General features: G+C 46.0%; 3 protein-coding genes and 1 long non-coding RNA gene across 6 annotated transcripts in view; 1 reads left to right on the forward strand and 3 right to left on the reverse strand.

Moving 5' to 3' along the window:
• The window catches only part of LOC109886804 (cAMP-dependent protein kinase catalytic subunit alpha), a 39,309-nt gene extending 36,887 nt beyond the window's left edge, over positions 1–2,422 (reverse strand). Inside the window, exon 1 of the mRNA XM_031811327.1 lies at positions 1,770–2,422. Coding sequence (XP_031667187.1) covers positions 1,770–1,815 — 46 coding nt within the window. The 5' untranslated portion in view covers positions 1,816–2,422. The remainder of the gene's footprint in view (positions 1–1,769) is intronic.
• A 1,660-nt stretch (positions 2,423–4,082) lies between these two features.
• Positions 4,083–13,952, reverse strand: LOC109877428 (histone chaperone asf1b-B-like). The gene is made up of 4 exons (XM_031811130.1): positions 13,418–13,952; positions 9,995–10,110; positions 9,561–9,737; positions 4,083–5,715 (listed from the first exon to the last, which is right to left on the reverse strand). The coding sequence occupies exons 1-4, from the start codon at positions 13,524–13,526 to the stop codon at positions 5,509–5,511; spliced, it is 609 nt and encodes a 202-aa protein (XP_031666990.1). The 5' UTR covers positions 13,527–13,952; the 3' UTR covers positions 4,083–5,508.
• Positions 13,953–14,863: 911 nt separating this feature from the next.
• LOC116358871 (uncharacterized) lies at positions 14,864–18,465 on the forward strand. 2 transcript variants are annotated; one of them, XR_004206498.1, is made up of 4 exons: positions 14,864–15,093; positions 17,046–17,137; positions 17,325–17,857; positions 17,889–18,465. It is a non-coding gene; the product is annotated as an uncharacterized LOC116358871 (long non-coding RNA). The 2 variants fall into 2 exon arrangements; XR_004206497.1 differs by having other exon boundaries at positions 14,871–15,093; positions 17,325–18,465.
• The window catches only part of dennd1c (DENN domain containing 1C), a 34,517-nt gene continuing 30,381 nt past the window's right edge, over positions 18,365–22,500 (reverse strand). For both annotated transcript variants that reach the window (XM_031811128.1, XM_031811129.1), the window contains 3 exons: positions 21,419–21,516; positions 20,873–21,074; positions 18,365–20,760 (listed from right to left, as the gene is read on the reverse strand). In XM_031811128.1, the coding sequence (XP_031666988.1) occupies positions 19,666–20,760; positions 20,873–21,074; positions 21,419–21,516 (1,395 nt within the window). In that variant the 3' untranslated portion in view covers positions 18,365–19,665. The remainder of the gene's footprint in view (positions 20,761–20,872; positions 21,075–21,418; positions 21,517–22,500) is intronic.

Here is a 22,500-nt window from a genome sequence, read left to right on the forward strand (position 1 = left end):
ATGTTCTAAAACTGTAATGTTCTAAAACTGTAATGTTCTAAAACTGTAATGTTCTAGAACTGTAATGTTCTAGAATGCTCAAATGTGGCTATATGGAAGTAAGCTACAAAGTATTAGATGAATAGGCCAGTGTAGGCCAATAGATGAGTAGGCCAGTGTAGGCCAATAGATGAGTAGGCCAGTGTAGGCCAATAGATGAGTAGGCCAGTGTAGGCCAATAGATGAGTAGGCCAGTGTAGGCCAATAGATGAGTAGGCCAGTGTAGGCCAATAGATGAGTAGGCCAGTGTAGGCCAATAGATGAGTAGGCCAGTGTAGGCCAATAGATGAGTAGACCAGTGTAGGCCAATAGATGAGTAGGCCAGTGTAGGCCAATAGATGAGTAGGCCAGTGTAGGCCAATAGATGAGTAGGCCAGTGTAGGCCAATAGATGAGTAGGCCAGTGTAGGGCCAATAGATGAGTAGGCCAGTGTAGGCCAATAGATGAGTAGGCCAGTGTAGGCCAATAGATGAGTAGGCCAGTGTAGGCCAATAGATGAGTAGGCCAGTGTAGGGCCAATAGATGAGTAGGCCAGTGTAGGCCAATAGATGAGTAGGCCAGTGTAGGCCAATAGATGAGTAGGCCAGTGTAGGCCAATAGATGAGTAGGCCAGTGTAGGCCAATAGATGAGTAGGCCAGTGTAGGCCAATAGATGAGTAGGCCCGTGTAGGCCAATAGATGAGTAGGCCCGTGTAGGCCAATAGATGAGTAGGCCAGTGTAGGCCAATAGATGAGTAGGCCAGTGTAGGCCAATAGATGAGTAGGCCCGTGTAGGCCAATAGATGAGTAGGCCAGTGTAGGCCAATAGATGAGTAGGCCAGTGTAGGCTAATAGATGAGTAGGCCAGTGTAGGCCAATAGATGAGTAGGCCAGTGTAGGCCAATAGATGAGTAGGCCAGTGTAGGCCAATAGATGAGTAGGCCAGTGTAGGCCAATAGATGAGTAGGCCAGTGTAGGCCAATAGATGAGTAGGCCAGTGTAGGCCAATAGATGAGTAGGCCAGTGTAGGCCAATAGATGAGTAGGCCAGTGTAGGCCAATAGATGAGTAGGCCAGTGTAGGCCAATAGATGAGTAGGCCAGTGTAGGCCAATAGATGAGTAGGCCAGTGTAGGCCAGTGTAGGCCAATAGATGAGTAGGCCAGTGTAGGCCAATAGATGAGTAGACCAGTGTAGGCCAATAGATGAGTAGGCCAGTGTAGGCCAATAGATGAGTAGGCCAGTGTAGGCCAATAGATGAGTAGGCCAGTGTAGGCCAATAGATGAGTAGGCCAGTGTAGGCCAATAGATGAGTAGGCCAGTGTAGGCCAATACATGAGTAGGCCAGTGTAGGCCAATAGATGAGTAGGCCAGTGTAGGCCAATAGATGAGTAGGCCAGTGTAGGCCAATAGATGAGTAGGCCAGTGTAGGCCAATAGATGAGTAGGCCAGTGTAGGGCCAATAGATGAGTAGGCCAGTGTAGGCCAATAGATGAGTAGGCCAGTGTAGGCCAATAGATGAGTAGGCCAGTGACCACTGCTGATGTTAAAAAGACTTTATAAAATAAATGTGATGATTGATCGATTTTTTTGTATTACACAATTTTAAGCATGCATAGAATAGTGGATATCCTGAGTAGCCTATACCCTAAACACTTCAGGGGTGCACTGTGTCCCCTCAGAGAGACCGTTAAAAGAGAAGTGAACAGACAGGTAGACTGATCATTCTGAGCGACACCGTAATGACACCCACCACTCTCCATCTCGCTCCCCTTCTTGGCCGTGGGCACGTTGCCCATGATGGCAGGCCGTCAGCGGGCGATCCGAGCTCCACAACCCGCCCTGGACTCTCCAGGACCCGGTCCAAGCTGAGTCCAGCAGTCGGTCCGTTCGTTCTCCCAAAACCAGTCGGTCCGGACTGAAATAGCTTGACAGCTGCAGTCTAGACTGTCAGTGAGCTCACCTGATCTCCTCTACAGTATAGAACCGTTATAACAATAATAAATGGTGTTATAGTCCGGAATGGAGACAGCGACGTCCGTGTCTCCGTCTTTCTGTCTGGGGCTGTGGTATGGTGCTTTGCTGGAACCGCAGCGCTCCGGGCCGAGTCCAGCGCATCCAGCCCGACTCGGTCGGTACGCCTGTCCCTCCGTGCAGCCCCCGCCGATCGAGGCCCCACGCCTCTTCCCAGCACAAATACCCCGTTTTCGCACCGTGCAAGGTGGCCACTCTCCGAGCCGGATACCTAGTCCCCTTTCCCGAACCCGGCTCCGAGGATGTCGTTTTACCGAACCCAATGAGGTCGGGAAAACACCAGAATCAACATAGCCTACTGTAGCTTTCGGTGTGAAGCAAGCCGAGTGACCGACTACAGCCGACAGACTATCGAGGCCCATCCATAGAGCCCATTGGCTGAATCCAGCCCGACTGATAACGGAGTGAAGGACACTGATTGGCCACCTGTCAGTATGTCAAACTAGTAAAGTGCTCAGATTGGATCATTACCGTCCGTCAACAAAACCAAGATTCCGCCCTTTTGACATGCAAAAACCAGTGAGTGACGTTGCTGATTATTTTCCTACTGGAAGATGTACACGCCCACATTCGCTCCTTTCGCGGTATTCTGATTGAATCGGTGCTATAGGCTTGTGGGCGGAGCTAACGGAACGGGCCCTGTTCGGCGAAATACCATTGGCCGTCTGACGGAATGGCCTCGCGTTGCCCCCGCCCTCCCAACTAATCCGTGATTGGCCGAGTGACGTCAAGCAGCAAGGGCTATTTTTAGGAATGTTGCTCAGAATGAATGTAACGCGCTACGGCAGGACTTCCAAATCCAGTTTGTTTGTGTAACGAACGACGCACGAGGAAACGTGCCCTGGCTCGAGATATATTTACAATAAAATGTAACTAATCAAATCAACTGTAACGATAAAGATATTTGAAACAGTTTCTTCCGATAGTGATCATTCTATTTAATCTCTAGGGTTGTTCCACTGTTTCTGTTACATTGTAGTAACAGTATCAACGTTGACTCCACACGCTAATAACGTGTGCTTCTACACCTGCATTGCTTGCTGTTTGGGGTTTTAGGCTGGGTTTCTGTACAGCACGTTGAGATATCAGCTGATGTACGAAGGGCTATATAAATACATTTGATTTGATTTAATAAATCATGGTTTATAGCGAGGACCAATAGATTATTTTAGAGGATATCGGTGGTCCTACATATATTTGGGAATATAGGAAATATATGCAAGCACATCCCTGTCAAGGACACAGTTGAACTTAAAACGGGGTCAACTTTAGCGGTTGCAAACAGATGGACCAGCATACAGACGTCTCCTCTCGCCTTCCTCAGCACTATGGTGAAGGTACTGGACAGGTATGAGAAGAACACAATGTACTAATCTTAATATCCACCACAGTGGTTTTATCCACCATTTGTTCTAAAATCAGTGCAGAGGGAGAAGAGAGACAGGATCACTGAACACATTGGGATGGAGGAATGGAGGGGGTGTAGAGGGATGATGATCTGATTGGTTCATTCAAGAGGGATAAGAATGAGCAGAGCCCCCACCCCCCTCCGATGCAGTTGCTTAGCAACACGAGGCACGGTCTCATAGTGAACATGGTGGAGAAGCTGTTCCTCCTGCTGCCTTTTATGAATGAAACAGCAGTCAGGCTCACAGCTTCTAGCAAGCCTCCCTTCTCCACCCCTCACCCCCCCTTCTCCACCCCTCACCCTCCCTTCTCCACCCCTCCCCTCACCCCCCCTTCTCCACCCCTCCCCTCACCCCCCCTTCTCCACCCCTCACCCCCCCTTCTCATCTCCCCTCTGCTTCTCTCCACACTCACCTTCTCAGTGATGTAACCTCTCCAGTTGAAAACATAACACAGCATTGACACTACACTCACTACACACCCACACACCACACACACACACACACACACACACACACACACACACACACCACACACTCACACACCACTCACTACACACACACCACACACACACACACACACACTCACACACACCACACACACACACCCCACACACTCACACACCTTTTAAAAACAACAAATGTTTATTATTATTTTCATTGTTACAAATATTACAATGCAAAACAAAATACAAAAAACCCACGACATCTCTTAAGTGCTAATGAATCAAAGGTATATACAGTAAAGTAACAACAGTCACATGACTGACATAAACAAACCCCTCCCCCAACTACAACACATGTTCCCTCCCATATGGCACCCTAGCCCCTACATAGTGCCCTACTTTTGACAACAGCCCTATGGGCCCCGGACAAGTCTAGTCAAAAGTAGTGCACTATGTAGGGAACAGACTGACATTTTTGACACAGACCAGGTTCGGGATCAAGTCCTTTTAAATTCTACATCCAATTCTACATTTTCTTCATTGAAAAGCCTTGATTTGAAGGAGTTACAGAGTACTTCCTGAATTGAGGCCTGAACAGTCCTGGAATCACCCTGTAGGGTGAGGCTTTTTCCTAGAGACAACTCAGTCTCCCTCTAGAGGCCTACCTTCCTGGAAGTAATCGCAGATCAGGGATTGGTTGGACAGGTGGAAGTAATCCCAGATCAGGGATTGGTTGGACAGGTGGAAGTAATCCCAGATCAGGGATTGGTTGGACAGGTGGTAGTAATCGCAGATCAGGGATTGGTTGGACAGGTGGAAGTAATCCCAGATCAGGGATTGGTTGGACAGGTGGTAGTAATCGCAGATCAGGGATTGGTTGGACAGGTGGAAGTAATCCCAGATCGGGGATTGGTTGGACAGGTGGAAGTAATCCCAGATCGGGGATTGGTTGGACAGGTGGAAGTAATCCCAGATCGGGGATTGGTTGGACAGGTGGAAGTAATCCCAGATCGGGGATTGGTTGGACAGGTAAAGTAATAGTGTGGTCACCTTGTTTCCACCGATACAAATCACTTCCAGGTACCCTGCTCACCTCAAGGAAACAGGGACGCATTTCTACAGTATTGAAGCAGGGCCTGAGCTTTAGCTGTGTTGCTATGGAAACCAGTCCAGGTGTGAAGTTAGGTTTTAAAACAAGAAGACACACAACAGGACTGTTTGGATCAGGAGTCTGACATGGCACCCTGTTCTGTGATAGTGCACTACATTGGAGCAGAGGGACCTGTTTACAAAGGTAGTGCACTACATTGGAGCGGAGGGCCCTGTTTACAAAGGTAGTGCACTACATTGGAGCAGAGGGCCCTGTTTACAAAGGTAGTGCACTACATTGGAGCAGAGGGCCCTGTTCACAAAGGTAGTGCATTATGGAGGGAATAGGGTGCCAGTGCCAGTGGAGACAGAGGGAGGTGTTGCTGTGTGAAGGAGAGAGACCGTACACCCTACAGTACAGCTGGTTTATAATAAGTGACTCAACCTTCCTGCCAAAGACTGCTGGCGACTGCTGGAGTAGAACGTGGCAAGGCAATGCTGGAGGGGTGGCTGTGTTCTACAGACAGTCCATCGAGTTACCAGACAGCAGTCCTACAGGTAACGCCTTGCCAGCTAAACAGGAGGAGGGCACCATGCTGCTGCTACTGCTGCTGTTGGGGGAGGGGTCTACGTTCTCACTGTCCTCCATCTTGTCTGAACAGCCGTCCCAGTTGATATGGAACCGGGTCACACGGGGGTTAGAGGCCAGGATGTTCCTCTGCAGCTGGAGGGGGAGGAGGAGGGGAGGGTTATGGTTCAGAATTAAGGCTGGGAGTCCAAATAGTCAACTTCAGATTTCAAACTGTGGTGAGAATCCTTCACAAGAAGTCGATTCCTTTACAACAATCAATTCCTGTTTTGCATCACGATGATTTTTCATGTTTTGTGATTTTTTGGTGTGTGTATCATCGTGTGTATAACCTGTGTATAGTCTGGTGTGTGTGTCATCGTGTGTATAACCTGTGTATAGTCTGGTGTGTGTGTCATCGTGTGTATAACCTGTGTATAGTCTGGTGTGTGTATCATCGTGTGTATAACCTGTGTATAGCCTGGTGTGTGTGTCATCGTGTGTATAACCTGTGTATAGTCTGGTGTGTGTATAACCTGTGTATAGTCTGGTGTGTGTATAACCTGTGTATAACCTGTGTATAGTCTGGTGTGTGTATCATCGTGTGTATAACCTGTGTATAGTCTGGTGTGTGTATCATCGTGTGTATAACCTGTGTATAGCCTGGTGTGTGTGTCATCGTGTGTATAACCTGTGTATAGTCTGGTGTGTGTATAACCTGTGTATAGTCTGGTGTGTGTATCATTGTGTGTATAACCTGTGTATAGTCTGGTGTGTGTATAACCTGTGTATAGTCTGGTGTGTGTATCATCGTGTGTATAACCTGTGTATAGTCTGGTGTGTGTATCATCGTGTGTATAACCTGTGTATAGTCTGGTGTGTGTATCATCATGTGTATAACCTGTGTATAGTCTGGTGTGTGTATCATCGTGTGTATAACCTGTGTATAGTCTGGTGTGTGTATCATCGTGTGTATAACCTGTGTATAGTCTGGTGTGTGTATAACCTGTATATTGTCTGGTGTGTGTATCATCGTGTGTATAACCTGTGTATAGTCTGGTGTGTGTGTCATCGTGTGTATAACCTGTGTATAGTCTGGTGTGTGTATCATCGTGTGTATAACCTGTGTATAGTCTGGTGTGTGTATCATCGTGTGTATAACCTGTGTATAGTCTGGTGTGTGTATCATCGTGTGTATAACCTGTGTATAGCCTGGTGTGTGTGTCATCGTGTGTATAACCTGTGTATAGTCTGGTGTGTGTATAACCTGTGTATAGTCTGGTGTGTGTATCATCGTGTGTATAACCTGTGTATAGTCTGGTGTGTGTATCATCGTGTGTATAACCTGTGTATAGTCTGGTGTGTGTATCATCGTGTGTATAACCTGTGTATAGTCTGGTGTGTGTATCATCGTGTGTATAACCTGTGTATAGTCTGGTGTGTGTATCATCGTGTGTATAACCTGTGTATAGTCTGCTGTATGTGTGTGTGTGTTGTATCAGTGTGAGTTACCTGTGTGTAGTCTGGTGTGTGTGTATCAGTGTGTAGTCTGATGTGTGTGTATCAGTGTGTATTACCTGTGTGTAGTCTGGTGTGTGTGTGTATCAGTGTGAGTTACCTGTGTGTAGTCTGGTGTGTGTGTGTATCAGTGTGAGTTACCTGTATGTAGTCTGGTGTGTGTGTATCAGTGTGAGTTACCTGTGTGTAGTCTGGTGTGTATCAGTGTGAGTTACCTGTGTGTAGTCTGGTGTGTGTGTATCAGTGTGAGTTACCTGTGTGTAGTCTGGTGTGTGTGTATCAGTGTGAGTTACCTGTGTGTAGTCTAGTATGTGTGTATCAGTGTGAGTTACCTGTGTGTAGTCTGGTGTGTGTGTATCAGTGTGAGTTACCTGTGTGTATCAGTGTGAGTTACCTGTGTGTATCAGTGTGAGTTACCTGTGTATAGTCTGGTGTGTGTTTAACCTGTGTATAGTCTGGTGTGTGTATCATCGTGTGTATAACCTGTGTATAGTCTGGTGTGTGTATAACCTGTGTATAGTCTGGTGTGTGTATCATCGTGTGTATAACCTGTGTATAGTCTGGTGTGTGTATCATCGTGTGTATAACCTGTGTATAGTCTGGTGTGTGTATCATCGTGTGTATAACCTGTGTATAGTCTGGTGTGTGTATCATCGTGTGTATAACCTGTGTATAGTCTGGTGTGTGTATCATCGTGTGTATAACCTGTGTATAGCCTGGTGTGTGTGTCATCGTGTGTATAACCTGTGTATAGTCTGGTGTGTGTATAACCTGTGTATAGTCTGGTGTGTGTATCATCGTGTGTATAACCTGTGTATAGTCTGGTGTGTGTATCATCGTGTGTATAACCTGTGTATAGTCTGGTGTGTGTATCATCGTGTGTATAACCTGTGTATAGTCTGCTGTATGTGTGTGTGTGTGTATCAGTGTGTATTACCTGTGTATAGTCTGGTGTGTGTGTGTTGTATCAGTGTGAGTTACCTGTGTGTAGTCTGGTGTGTGTGTATCAGTGTGTAGTCTGAGGTGTGTGTATCAGTGTGTATTACCTGTGTGTAGTCTGGTGTGTGTGTGTATCAGTGTGAGTTACCTGTGTGTAGTCTGGTGTGTGTGTGTATCAGTGTGAGTTACCTGTGTGTAGTCTGGTGTGTGTGTATCAGTGTGAGTTACCTGTGTGTAGTCTAGTATGTGTGTATCAGTGTGAGTTACCTGTGTGTAGTCTGGTGTGTGTGTATCAGTGTGAGTTACCTGTGTGTATCAGTGTGAGTTACCTGTGTGTATCAGTGTGAGTTACCTGTGTGTATCAGTGTGAGTTACCTGTATGTAGTCTGGTGTGTGTATCATCGTGTGTATAACCTGTGTATAGTCTGGTGTGTGTGTCATCGTGTGTATAACCTGTGTATAGCCTGGTGTGTGTATCATCGTGTGTATAACCTGTGTATAGTCTGGTGTGTGTATCATCGTGTGTATAACCTGTGTATAGCCTGGTGTGTGTGTCATCGCGTGTATAACCTGTGTATAGTCTGGTGTGTGTATAACCTGTGTATAGTCTGGTGTGTGTATCATCGTGTGTATAACCTGTGTATAGTCTGGTGTGTATCATCGTGTGTATAACCTGTGTATAGTCTGGTGTGTGTATAACCTGTGTATAGTCTGGTGTGTGTGTGTATCAGTGTGTATTACCTGTGTATAGTCTGGTGTGTGTATCAGTGTGTAGCCTGGTGTGTGTATCATCGTGTGTATAACCTGTGTATAGCCTGGTGTGTGTATCATCGTGTGTATAACCTGTGTATAGTCTGGTGTGTATCATCGTGTGTATAACCTGTGTATAGTCTGGTGTGTGTATAACCTGTGTATAGTCTGGTGTGTGTGTGTATTATCTGTGTGTAGTCTGGTGTGTGTGTATCAGTGTGAGTTACCTGTGTGTAGTCTGGTGTGTGTGTATCAGTGTGAGTTACCTGTGTGTAGTCTGGTGTGTGTATAACCTGTGTATAGTCTGGTGTGTGTGTGTATTATCTGTGTGTAGTCTGGTGTGTGTGTATCAGTGTGAGTTACCTGTGTGTAGTCTGGTGTGTGTGTATCAGTGTGAGTTACCTGTGTGTAGTCTGGTGTGTGTGTGTATCAGTGTGAGTTACCTGTGTGTAGTCTGGTGTGTGTGTGTGTATCAGTGTGTATTACCTGTGTGTAGTCTGGTGTGTGTGTATCAGTGTGAGTTACCTGTGTGTGTATCAGTGTGAGTTACCTGTGTGTAGTCTGGTGTGTGTTTATCAGTGTGAGTTACCTGTGTGTAGTCTGGTGTGTGTGTGTGTATCAGTGTGAGTTACCTGTGTGTAGTCTGGTGTGTGTGTATCAGTGTGAGTTACCTGTGTGTAGTCTGGTGTGTGTGTGTGTATCAGTGTGAGTTACCTGTGTGTAGTCTGGTGTGTGTGTCAGTGTGAGTTACCTGTGTATAGTCTGGTGTGTGTGTGTGTATCAGTGTGCGTTACCTGTGTGTAGTCTGGTTTGATTGGTGGGTTCTCTCGGAGCTCTGGGTCAGTGTATTCATTGTTGACATAGTAACCGATACGGATGAACTCCTGTCCGTTGTAGGTGCAGGTGATGAGCGCCACGGTTACCCCCACAGCATCACTCTCAGGAATCAGCCCGGTGTTGGGGGCATCCGCCTGGAGGAGAGAGAGAGAGAGATGGGGTGATGAGAAGGAGAAAGGGAGGAGAGAGAGAGAGAGAGATGGGGTGATGAGAAGGAGAAAGGGAGGAGAGAGAGAGAGAGATGGGGTGATGAGAAGAAGAAAGGGAGGAGAGAGGGAAGAAGGTAGGAACATAGAGAGATGATCTGATGAGAGGAAGGAGATGTGGGAGGAGAAGAAAGAGATAGAGGGAGGGGTGTGTGTGTGTGTCAGTCACTCAGTGTGTCTCTCACCTGGAACACGAACATGTGTCTGCCTGCTGGTACCGGTCCGACCAGAACTGAGTCCAGAGTCTGATCATACTCCTCACTCTCTGCTGAGCCCACATAGATGATCTTCCACTCCAGGTCTAAACAAACACACACACACACACATAGATTAACTTCCCTGACCCAGTCTGTAATACATGTTTCAAGCAGACCACCATAGTGTTCTAGGGAACAGGGACTAAGGTAACCTGCATAAATGACTACCGCCCCGTAGCACTCACATCTATAGCCATGAAGTGCTTTAAAAAAAACTGGTCATGGCTCATATCAACACCATCATGCCAGACACCCTGGACCTACTCCAATTCGCATACCGCCCCAACAGATCCACAGATGACACAATCTCAATCACACTCTACATTCCCCTTTCCCACCTGGACAAAAGGAACACCTATGTGAGAATGCTATTCATTGACTACAGCTCAGTGTTCAACAACATAGTGCCCTCAAAGCTCATCACTAAGCTAAGGACCCTGGGACTAAACATCTCCCTCTGCAACTGGATCCTGGACTTCCTGACGGGCCCGCCCCCAGGTGGTGAGGGTAGGTAACAACACATTTGTCACGCTGATCCTCAACACGGGGGCCCCTCAGGGGTGCGTGCTCAGTCCCCTCCTGTACTCCCTGTTCACCCATGACCTTACACGACTCCCAACACCATCATTAAGTTTCCCAGCGACACGACGGTGGCCTGACACCAACGACGAGACGACCTATAGGGAGGAGGTTAAAGACCTGGCAGTGTGGTGCCAGGACAACAACATCTCCCTCAACGTCAGCAAGACAAAGGAGATGATTGTGCACTATAGGAAACGCTTCAAATTCCTCTGTGTCCACATCAGTAAGGACTGATCATGGTCCAAACATACCAACACAGTTGTGAAGAGGGCACGACAAAGCCACTTCCCCCCTAGGACGCTGAAGAGATTTGGCATGGGCCCTCAGATACTCTAAATGTTCTACAGCTGCACCATTGAGAGCATCTTGACTGGCTGCGTCTCCGCTTGGTACGGCAGCTGCTTGGCATCCGACCGCAAGCCCCTCCAGAGGGTGGTGCGTATGGTGCAGTACATCACTGGGGCCGAATTCACTGCGATCCAGGGCCTCTATTTATTCATTTCACCTTTATTTAACTAGGCAAGTCAGGGGAGAACGACAGATTTGTACCTTGTCAGCTCAGGGATTTGAACTTGCAACCTTTCTGTTACTAGCCCAACGCTCTAACCACTAGGCACTAGGTCCTGCAGAGGAAGGCCCTAAAAATTGTCAAAGACTCCAACCACCCAGTTCTCTCTGCTACCGCACGGCAAGTGGTGCCAGAGCGCCAAGTCTAGATCCAAAATGCACCTTAACAGCTTTTACCCCTGAGCCATAAGACTGCTGAACAGTTAATCACATGGCTACCCTGAATATTTACATTCACCCCCTTTTTAATGGAAACTGAGACTCTAGCAAAGGCTCTATGCACACTCAATGGACTCTACCAACACACATGCTACACTGACACTCCAATACACACACACTGTTTATTATCTATTCTAATTGCTTTGTCACTTTTACCCCTACCTACATGTACATATGAGCTAAATGACCTTGTGACCCTGTACATTGACTCGGTACCGATACTCCTACTGTACAGTCCTGTCTTGTTATATTTACATTGTGCTACTATTTCCTTTTTGGGGAAATTGTTCTTCCTTTTTAACTGCATTGCTGGGAAATGGCCCGTAAGTTAAGTCTAATAATAATATATTTAATTAAATGGTTAAATGGGAGACCTAAAGGTGTGGCTGGGAAATGGCCCGTAAGTTAAGTCTAATAATAATATATTTAATTAAATGGTTAAATGGGAGACCTAAAGGTGTGGCTGGGAAATGGCCCGTAAGTTAAGTCTAATAATAATATATTTAATTAAATGGTTAAATGGGAGACCTAAAGGTGTTGCTGGGAAATGGCCCGTAAGTTAAGTCTAATAATAATATATTTAATTAAATGGTTAAATGGGAGACCTAAAGGTGTTGCTGGGAAATGGCCCGTAAGTTAAGTCTAATAATAATATATTTAATTAAATGGTTAAAGGCGAGACCTAAAGGTGTTGCTGGGAAATGGTTAAATAGGAGACCTAAAGGTGTTGCTGGGAAATGGCCTTAATTAAATGGGAGACCTAAAGGTGTTGCTGGGAAATGGTTAAATGGGAGACCTAAAGGTGTTGCTGGGAAATGGCCCGTAAGTTAAGTCAAATAATAATATATTTAATTAAATGGTTAAATGGGAGACCTAAAGGTGTTGCTGGGAAATGGCCCGTAAGTAAGTCTAATAATAATATATTTAATTAAATGGTTAAATGCTTTTCATTATACAAAAATGCATCAAATTAAGTGTATAATATATATATGTAAATAACCATATCATCAAATCAACAAAGTGTTGGAGGAAGGGTAGATCAGCCAGAAATGAGGAGTCTGAAGGCTTTAAAAGCCCCAACAGTCTAATCATCCAGGAGATTATCTGGAAGGGAGACCTAAAGGTGTTGCTGGGAAGAAAAGGACCCAATGTTCTCGAGCCGGGGGTCACACAACGTTCCGAGCCCGGGTCACACAATGTTCCGAGACGGGGTCACACAACGTTCCGAGCCGGGGGTCACACAACGTTCCGAGCCGGGGTCACACAACGTTCCGAGCCCGGGTCACACAATGTTCCGATCAGGGTCACACAATGTTCCGAGCCGGGGGTCACACAATGTTCCGAGCCGGGGGTCACACAATGTTCCGAGCCCGGGTCACTTCCTTTACTTTAAAACCCATCTATTCACTAGTGCACTATTTTTGACCAGGTCCCATAAAGCTCACTATATAAAGAGAATAGGCTGCTATTTCAGAAACAACCACTCATTATGTGTGGTCCCACCACCTCCACTTTAATGCGGGAAGGATAGGTTTCTTCTCATTAGTGGAAATAGCTATTTGTCGGCTATAAAAAATAACCTAGGACAAGAGATACGCTTTTCCCGCAATTTATTCGTAAATAGTTCCACGGTCTGACAATGTAATCCCTTAACGCACCAATCGGCTCGAGGCCACCCAGACGTCAGAGAAGCACCGGAAACGTGAACAATACGCGCGGGCGCCAAATTCTGATGCAGTGTCAACACAAATAGCTAATTTACTCAAACAATACCAACATATTTGAATTGATCTAAGTAGTTAGCTATAAACATATACGTGTAAAGTTAATTGAAAGATACATTTAAGCAAACTGTTGTCGCACCTAAAAGGCAACGGTTAACTACATTATAATTACACAATAATACTATAGTTAGTTATCTACATACGTTTGCTAGATTTGACCAAAAAAAGAAGTTAGCAACTGAATAACGTTACCACTCACCCTCCGGTAAATCCTCCATGCACTCGAACGTAATCTCGAACTGAAACGGATTCCCAAAAGGACTTGGGTTGTCCAACACAGCGACATTCAACACTTGAACTTTAGCCATTTGTTTTCAGTAGTCTTGAATGGGTAGTAGATTAATAATCTGAAAATGAATCGAATTTATCTCGTTTATCTCCCTTAACGTTGCAGATAAAGGCAGGACGGAAAATAATAAACTAGCCAACGTTAAACAATTCAGTCTCTTTGACTAAAGATACGTGTGTGGTGTCTTCTGATGGTTGTTACCGTCTTCTCTCCTGCAAACTTAGTTAATTTCAATTGCTTGCAATATAACACCTGCTTGGCGCTAGATTCGTTTTCAAAATAAATGAAACAAAAGCTTGCTTTGGCAGGTGTTTTGTTTGTAGTTCTCGGTTATTTTGTAGCTAGAGGATAACATTCACACTCCCGCCAGTGTGTTCGGAAATGGTCCTCGTAACGTCACGAAATCCAGCAGCGTTTCTTCTTCTCTCTTCCGGCTGTAGAACTGAGGATGGTTGAACATGAAACTATACGCTGTCATCTAGTGACGGGAGGGAATAGTTCAGATTAAGATTTTGCAGAATGTAGGCCTCCAGTAGTAGCAGCATAAACGATGCACAATTAACAAAATAACTAAACAATGAGTTGAGGAGAGATAAACTTTCCATGTGATTAATGTCTATTTGCTGATGATGTTGCACTCTGCTGAAACACAAACTCAGGATTGTGACTTAAATAAAGACCATATTGTGTGTGTGTATGTGTGTGTCACAGGGGGTTGGTGGCACCTTAATCGGGGAGAACGGGCTGGTGGTAATGGCTGGAGAGGCATAAGTGGAATGGTATCAAATACATGGTTTCCAGGTGTCTGATACGGATCCATTTGCTCTGTTTCAGCCGAGCCGTTCTCCCCCTGTCTGTATCTGTGTGTATATTGTAGCAACCCTGGTTTATAAATGCTGATATCGACTCTGCCACTTGAGCAGACTTTTGTTGCACAATCGATGGCGCGCTGGGCTTGGGGCCAGAAAATAGACTGTCCGAGCCGCACTCCCTGCCTGGTTCATAACAATACACACAGCTGAATAGGCAGACAGTCACTGTGTACAGAATTGACTGGTCAGTTTCTAACAGAGCGTATTCCGAATACTAAATGTTAAAACTCCTCTCCAGTCCATAGCTCTGTATTAGGCTACAATGAGTTATGCAACTGCATAGAACTCACAGACGGTGTCTACCTTTAGTCAACGCCCTATTACTTAGACAATGCACTAGTTTTAATCAGAGCCCCTTGACACTGTTTTACACTATTTGCTAAAGATGTAGACTACAGAAGGCCTGTTTTTTAAAATCTCCATAACGGTGTGTGTGTATGAGCGAGTGAAACAGAGACAGGCGATCATTTGGTAGTAGTTCTAGGTACTGATTGGCTCTTGCGGTACATGTGACAACTGTCCTCATCTGCATATGGACAGGTACGCTATGGTGAGCGGGGTAGAGAAGTTACGGGGCTGGCACCGTGTGAATGGAGTTTTAAAGATCGTCGAGAAATCTCCTAAGTAGCCCTAGGACATCGTTAGTCTACAGCAAGAGGACTACTGTTTCATACCGCCCCTTGACTTCGGAAAATAGCTCATTGTAATCAACAGGTAAGTCCATGGAAAACACCTAAATTAAACAATCGCCTGTGTTGTTTGATAGGTCCGTATAGTAGTGCAGACTTGATAGTGTCGGCAGAGGTGTTATTGACAAGTAGTTAAAGTAGGCCGAGGCTAGTTTTAGCAGTGGAACCTTAGCTTGACAGGCTTCGAATGCTGAAAGCCGTGTTTAGACCGTTTTGGGTTGGTTTTATTTCTTTGTAACAGCAACGCGTTAGAATTGATGGACCTGAAAACAGGTGTAGCAGGCTCGGTCGCATTCCAACAGCTGGGCAGATATTCCTTCTATCGGCGCTTTGAAATGACGTGTGTATGTGGCTGGGTTTCGCTCTGAATTCAAATATTTGTTTAGTTATAATAGTTACTTTGACAGGCACAATGGAATGGTAATTTGCAATTTGAGCAGATTTTAAAATAAAGCATCAAAAATCGGTCGTTTTTTAAATGGGTCTAGTCCGAGCGTTTATTAGTTGCTTCAACTTGATAATATGAGCGCTTCAATATTCAAATGTATTCGGATTCAAGTCACACGGTGGTTGTTTAGGAATGGTTGTTTGGACAGTAAAGTAAATACGTTGAGTTTCCTGTATGTTGTGCAACTCGTGGTTTCAGTGTAGTGTTGATCCGTGTACTATTGTTTACCCAGAGTATATCATTAACGATCTCACCGCTAGGAATGCTCAGACTCTCCAACCCTGGGTTTGTGCTGTTTCATCTCTGACTTTGCATGTGTCCCACATGGCACCCGTATTATTATTTGTAGTCTACTACCGTTGACCTGGGTCCACACCCTATTATATACACACTGACCCTTATCTCGTGGACTATGAGCCCTGGTCAATAGTCATCAAGTGTAAAAGGAATAGGGTGAGAGAGACACTGTTTTAGACTGTCTCTGGACACATTTTAGAGAGACACTGTTTCAGACTGTATCTGGACCAGGTTGAGAGACACTGTTTCAGACTGTATCTGGACACATTTTAGAGATACTGTTTCAGACTGTATCTGGACCAGGTTGAGAGACACTGTTTCATACTGTATCTGGACCAGGTTGAGAGACACTGTTTCAGACTGTATCTGGACCAGGTTGAGAGACACTGTTTCATACTGTATCTGGACCAGGTTGAGAGACACTGTTTCAGACTGTATCTGGACCAGGTTGAGAGACACTTTCAGACTGTATCTGGATCAGGTTGAGAGACACTGTTTCAGACTGTATCTGGACCAGGTTGAGAGACACTGTTTCAGACTGTATCTGGACCAGGTTGAGAGACACTGTTTCAGACTGTATCTGGACCAGGTTGAGAGACACTGTTTCAGACTGTATCTGGACCAGGTTGAGAGACACTGTTTCAGACTGTATCTGGACCAGGTTGAGAGACACTGTTTCAGACTGTATCTGGACCAGGTTGAGAGACACTGTTTCAGACTGTATCTGGACCAGGTTGAGAGACACTGTTTCAGACTGTATCTGGACCAGGTTGAGAGACACTGTTTCAGACTGTATCTGGACCAGGTTGAGAGACACTGTTTCAGACTGTATCTGGACCAGGTTGAGAGACACTGTTTCAGACTGTATCTGGACCTGGTTGAGAGACTGTTTCAGACTGTATCTGGACCAGGTTGAGAGACACTGTTTCAGACTGTATCTGGACCTGGTTTAGAGACACTGTTTCAGACTGTCTCTGGACACGTTTGACATTGGTCAGTCTCGACAGTCGGCTGCAATCTACAAATCACCTTGGATCACAAATAACTACTCAATATTATTTGTAGAGTCGGTCAGAATTTACCCATGATACATTGCGGTTTGGATCGAACACAGCCATAGTTTCTATGCTGATGTGTTCCGTAGACTTGGACAGACAGATAAACTGCCTCAAAGGGGCTGAATTCAGTGATTTGGCCTGGCTCATGGATGCTTTCCAACACTCTCTCTCTAGAGACAGGCACCCCTCACTGTCAGTCTGCCTGCTGTGTCCCCATTGGTCCAGATGTGAGAGCAGAGTCCAGCAGTGTCACCTCTAACCCTCAGGTGAGTGAGACATCTGTCTGCCTACGGTCTGTGTATCTGTCTGCCTACGGTCTGTGTATCTGTCTGCCTACGGTCTGTGTATCTGTCTGCCTACGGTCTGTGTATCTGTCTGCCTACGGTCTGTGTATCTGTCTGCCTGTGTACCTGCTTCTCTCTCTCATCCCCCTCCTCTCTCTCTCTGACTCAGGGCCCGTCGTCATGAAAATGGTGTTGTCGTTACCAAGGCCGTCGTGGGGGTTGTGGTCTGTGTTAGTCCCAGGCCTGGCCCTACTGCTGTGCCTGGCCCTGGTCCTGATGGGCTGTGTGATCAGGAAGAAGAGAAGGATGGAGGGAATGTATCGGCCCAGTGCGGAAGAGAGCAAACAGACAGGACCACGGGGGGCTGAGAGACCAGGCCTGCCCCTGCCCAAGGAGGAGAGACTCATCTGATACCCGCACTCTAGCCTGGTCGCTACACACACACAAACTCTCTTTTCCTCCCTCTCTCTCACTACCATTACCTCACTCTCCTCTACCCTGTACATGAAGCCAGAATGGGTTATTAGTAGTTATGTGTTGTGTGAAGTTATCTGTAGATGAAGTGTCTTGTTAAATATGCCTGAACATGCCTGGTGGATGTGTCATGTTCTCTCCAGTTTCTCCAAATGTGCTGATGTTGACATCAGTGTGTCAACCGGTGAATGCTGAATGCCCTGTCAGGGGTGTGTTGTTTACCTGTAGGTGGACTAGTTGTTGACATGTTTACCTTTAGGTGGACTAGTTGTTGACATGTTTACCTTTAGGTGGACTAGTTGTTGACATGTTTACCTTTAGGTGGACTAGTTGTTGACATGTTTACCTGTAGGTGGACTAGTTGTTGACATGTTTACCTGTAGGTGGACTAGTTGTTGACATGTTTACCTGTAGGTGGACTAGTTGTTGATCATACAGAGAAAAGGGAATTTTAAAAGTGCCTCTATATGCAAAATGTCTCTTTATTATGGCAGTTATACTGTTACATGTGAACAAACTATGATTGAAGTGTATCCCGTGTATAAAGCATTAGTGTGTGTGTGTGTGTGTGTGTGTGTGTGTGTGTGTGTGTGTGTGTGTGTGTGTGTGTGTGTGTGTGTGTGTGTGTGTGTGTTTTATATCTTGAAAATGAAGAGAAGAATGGTAAGACACTATGAATGATTTCTAATGTCCTTCTGATGATATTATCCATGTGAAAACAATAAAACTCCTCTCAAAAAGTATAAAACTTCCATTTATTCAGTGCATTTAATATCATCCAGGAGAAAAATATTGAATTTAGTTTAAAAAAATAAAATAAAATATCTTCAAGTGTGTATTCAGTGCATTGAGTTAATTTGTTCATGTTCCACAAGCTCCACCTGCTGGTCATCTAAGGACAAAACAACCAGTGACATCAGTCAGAGGGATTGGACAGAACTGGTTCCTGAATGTCATGTGACATGATCAGTGGGTTATTCAACTGGGGTGTGAAGTACTTAAGTAAAAATACGTTCAAGTACTTTTTTTTTTTTTGGTATCAAAACATTACTTTACTATTTTTGACAACTTTTACTTCACTACATTCTTTATGAAAATAATGTACTTTTTACTCCATACATTTTCCCTGATACCCAAACGTACTTGTTACATTCTGACAGGAAAATGGTCCATTTCACGCACTTATCAAGAGTACGTCCTTGTTCATCCCTACTACCTGATCTTGCCGACTCACTAAACACAAATGCTTCGTTTGTAAATGATGTCTGAGTTCCCCTGGTATCTGTAAATATATATTATTATTATAAACAGAAAATGGTGCCGTCTGGTTTGCTTAACATAAGGAATTTTAAATTATTTGTACTTTTAATGCTTAAGTAAAAAAAATTCAATTACATTTACTTTTAATACTTAAGAATATTTAAAAAATAAATACTTTTAGACTTTTACTCAAGTTGTATTTTACTGGGTGATTTTCATTTTCTATTAAAGTCATTTTCTATTAAAGTCATTTTCTATTAAGGTATCTTTACTTCTACTCAAGTATGACAATTGGGTACTTTTTCCACAACTGATATTCAGTAGTCGCACAGTGTAGCTAAATGTTTAGCGCTCTATCAAAACGTTTTGCAATGGTAACCGTTTAATCCAAACTGAAAATATTTTCCAACGAAATTGAGAGTTTCTATTGGAAATATTCAGAAAGGTCCCTCCCCGTTCGGTTCCGTCCAAGTGAATACACCCTGGGGGGAAACTTCTGGCCTTATGCATTACATCATAGACCTGTATAAGAACGTTACAGAATGTTCAGATAGAAGTGTATGGTGTAGAACTGGAATTACTGTCTGTCGGTTAGAATATGGGATTGTGTCAATTCTATTCATTCTATTTCTACTTGCAACATTCAGAGCGCCTCAAGTTCCTGAGTTTCACTTCCCATCCCCATTTCTTCTCTGACTCATTAAGTCCCTCAGTCTTTGAAAACTGCAAAATCATTGGCTGAGCTTTGCGCCACTCAAACAGTCCTGCACCAGTCATCAAGCTTCAAATCTCTTCTTCAGCTCAGACACCTTGACAGGGGGCGGGTCTTCCTGCGCTGTGGTGTTCCCCCCTGGTTCTGATTGGTTATTTATAGGCGTAGTCAGGACAGGGGTGGCTATGCCAGGTCCAGCTCTGTCATTCGGTGAGACCTGGGTGTTGTTGGGTTCCTGAGGGCAGCTCTTCTGTATAGTGTCCCAGGTCTGAGGAGTGTTGCTGGGCTTACTGGGTTTAGGCGAGCCCCTGGTCTGGGCCTTCCCATGGAGGGTTTGCACGGAGGCCGGTGACTGGAACAGTGCTACAGCAGATAGCACACTGGGAGAAAGGGGTGTGGGTCCCACCTCTATTTCCTCCCCCTTTTCTTCTCTTTCTAGCTGACCCAGGGGTTGTTTAGAAGCATGGGTTGCTGTGCCGTTCTCAGGCCCAGGAAAAGCAGTGGTTTTGGGGGTGAGTCTGTCCCCTTCTCCCTGGTAGTCCTCCACTGCCCTGGCCCTAGACTCCGCACCCGGCCTTGGGCCTCTGTTCCTGGGTAATTCTCCTGGTGTCTTGGGGCCTCTCTCCTGCCCCTGCCCCTGGTTCTCCTCTTCTTGTTGGTCTTTACCTCTGTCATTCTGCATCTTCTCTCTCTCTTTCTCTCCCTCCACTTCTCTCCCCTTCCCATTCTCACCCACACATTCAGACTGAATCTCTAGCTCCATAGTGATGTCTTCATCCCTCTTCCTCTCCTCCATCTGTTGATCATCCTGCCCTCCTTGCCTCAGAACATTCCATCTCTCCATCCCCACCTCTTTCCTCTCTTTAAGCTCCTCTGCCTCCACCAACCCCTTTTCCATCTCCTCCTCTCTCTTTCCCTCCTCTCTCCTTCCCTCCTCTCTCCACTCCTTCTCTCTCCCCCCATCCTCTCTTCTCCCTTGAGGTGTTTGTGATGCTTCCTCTGACAACGCCTGTCCCTCTCCTAGCCCATCAGAATCATCGGTCTGTTCTGGCCCCTCCCCCATGTAATGTAGCCCATCCTCCTGGTTCCAGCTGTGCAGACTGCCACTCCCACCGATGGACACACCTAGACTTTCCTGACTGGGAGTGGCCAGGCCCCTCTGTTGACACACAAGGGTGAGGAGATGAGCTATCTGGGATGTTTCCGTGTGTGTGTCTGTGTGTGTCAGTGTGCTGTTTCCGTGTGTGTGTCCTGTCACGTGCTGTCCTCACCTGTCTGATGTAGTCAGTAGTATCAGGTCCAAACAGGTCTAGACTTCGTGTCCCGTAGAGCAGGCCGCGGTCATGGGAGCTCCGGGCACTCAGTGTGTCAAAGATCTCCCCCAGGAGGTCCATCTCCTCTGGGTCACACATACCTGAGTCTCCCCCCTCCTCCTCCTGGAGCTCTGGGTCTGCCACGGGGCCTGAGACAGCACTGATACACACATATGGACGAAGACACATTTTGGTTCCATCACTCTCTGTCTCTGACTCACTCACTCATTCACTCACCCTCTCTCTCTCTTTCTCTCTCTCACTCCCTCACCCCTCTCTCACTCCCTCACCCCTCTCTCACTCCCCCACCCCTCTCTCACTCACCACCCTCTCTCTTCCTGTCTCTCATTCATACTCTTCTCTCTCACTCTCCTGCCCTCTCTCACTCTCTCTCTCTCACTCTCCTGCTCTCTCTCTCTCTCTCTCTCTCTCTCTCTCTCTCTCTCTCTCTCTCTCTCTCTCTCTCTCTCTCTCTCTCTCTCTCTCTCTCTCTCTCTCTCTCACCTTTCCTGCCAGTCTTCCTCCCAGGTGTCTCTGTTCTCTTGTGTGTTCTCGTCGTCAAGGAGACAGCCTTGTTTGTTAACTGGACGACGGGGACGAGACTGACAGTACGACAGAACAAGGCATGGGCATGACACAGCAAGACAGCAAAATCATCACAATAGAAGAGGTTCAGTTTATGATTGGTGGGTTGAATAATCCAATCCTAGATATGTGGTGATGATTCAATTCTACCTCCAGTGATTGGTCAAAAGTGTCCCCCAACCCACTCCTGTCTCAGTCTCCAGTATCTATGCTGCAATAGTCTATGTGCAGGGGGACTAGGGTCAGTCTTTTAAATCTGGTGTAATTCTCCTGTCTTATCTGGTGTCCTGTGTGAATTTAATTATGCTCCCTCTAATTCTCTCTCTTTCCCTCTCTCCCTTCCCTCCCGGAGGACCTGAGCCCTAGGACCATGCCTCAGGACTACCTGGCCTGATGTCTCCTGGCTGTCCCCAGTCCACCTTGTCGTGCTGCTGCTCCAGTTTCAACTGTTCTGCCTGCGGCTAGGAAACTCTAACCTGTTACCGCACCTGTTGCCTCGACCTCTGAATGCTCGGCTATAAAAAGCCAACTGACATTTACTCCTGAGGTACTGACCTGTTGCACCCTCTACAACCACTGTGATTATTATTGGACCCTGCTGGTCATCTATGAACGTTTGAACATCTTGAAGAACAATCTGGCTTTAATGGCCATGTTCTCTTATAATCTCCACCAGAAAACGCCTGGCCGCCCCTCAGAGCCTGGTTCCTCTCTAGGTTTATAATCTCCACCAGAAAACGCCTGGCCGCCCCTCAGAGCCTGGTTCCTCTCTAGGTTTATAATCTCCACCAGAAAACGCCTGGCCGCCCCTCAGAGCCTGGTTCCTCTCTAGGTTTATAATCTCCACCAGAAAACGCCTGGCCGCCCCTCAGAGCCTGGTTCCTCTCTAGGTTTATAATCTCCACCAGAAAACGCCTGGCCGCCCCTCAGAGCCTGGTTCCTCTCTAGGTTTATAATCTCCACCAGAAAACGCCTGGCCGCCCCTCAGAGCCTGGTTCCTC

Source organism: Oncorhynchus kisutch, unplaced genomic scaffold (genome assembly GCF_002021735.2).
Source record: "Oncorhynchus kisutch isolate 150728-3 unplaced genomic scaffold, Okis_V2 Okis01b-Okis20b_hom, whole genome shotgun sequence".
NCBI classification, from domain to species: Eukaryota; Metazoa; Chordata; class Actinopteri; order Salmoniformes; family Salmonidae; genus Oncorhynchus; species Oncorhynchus kisutch.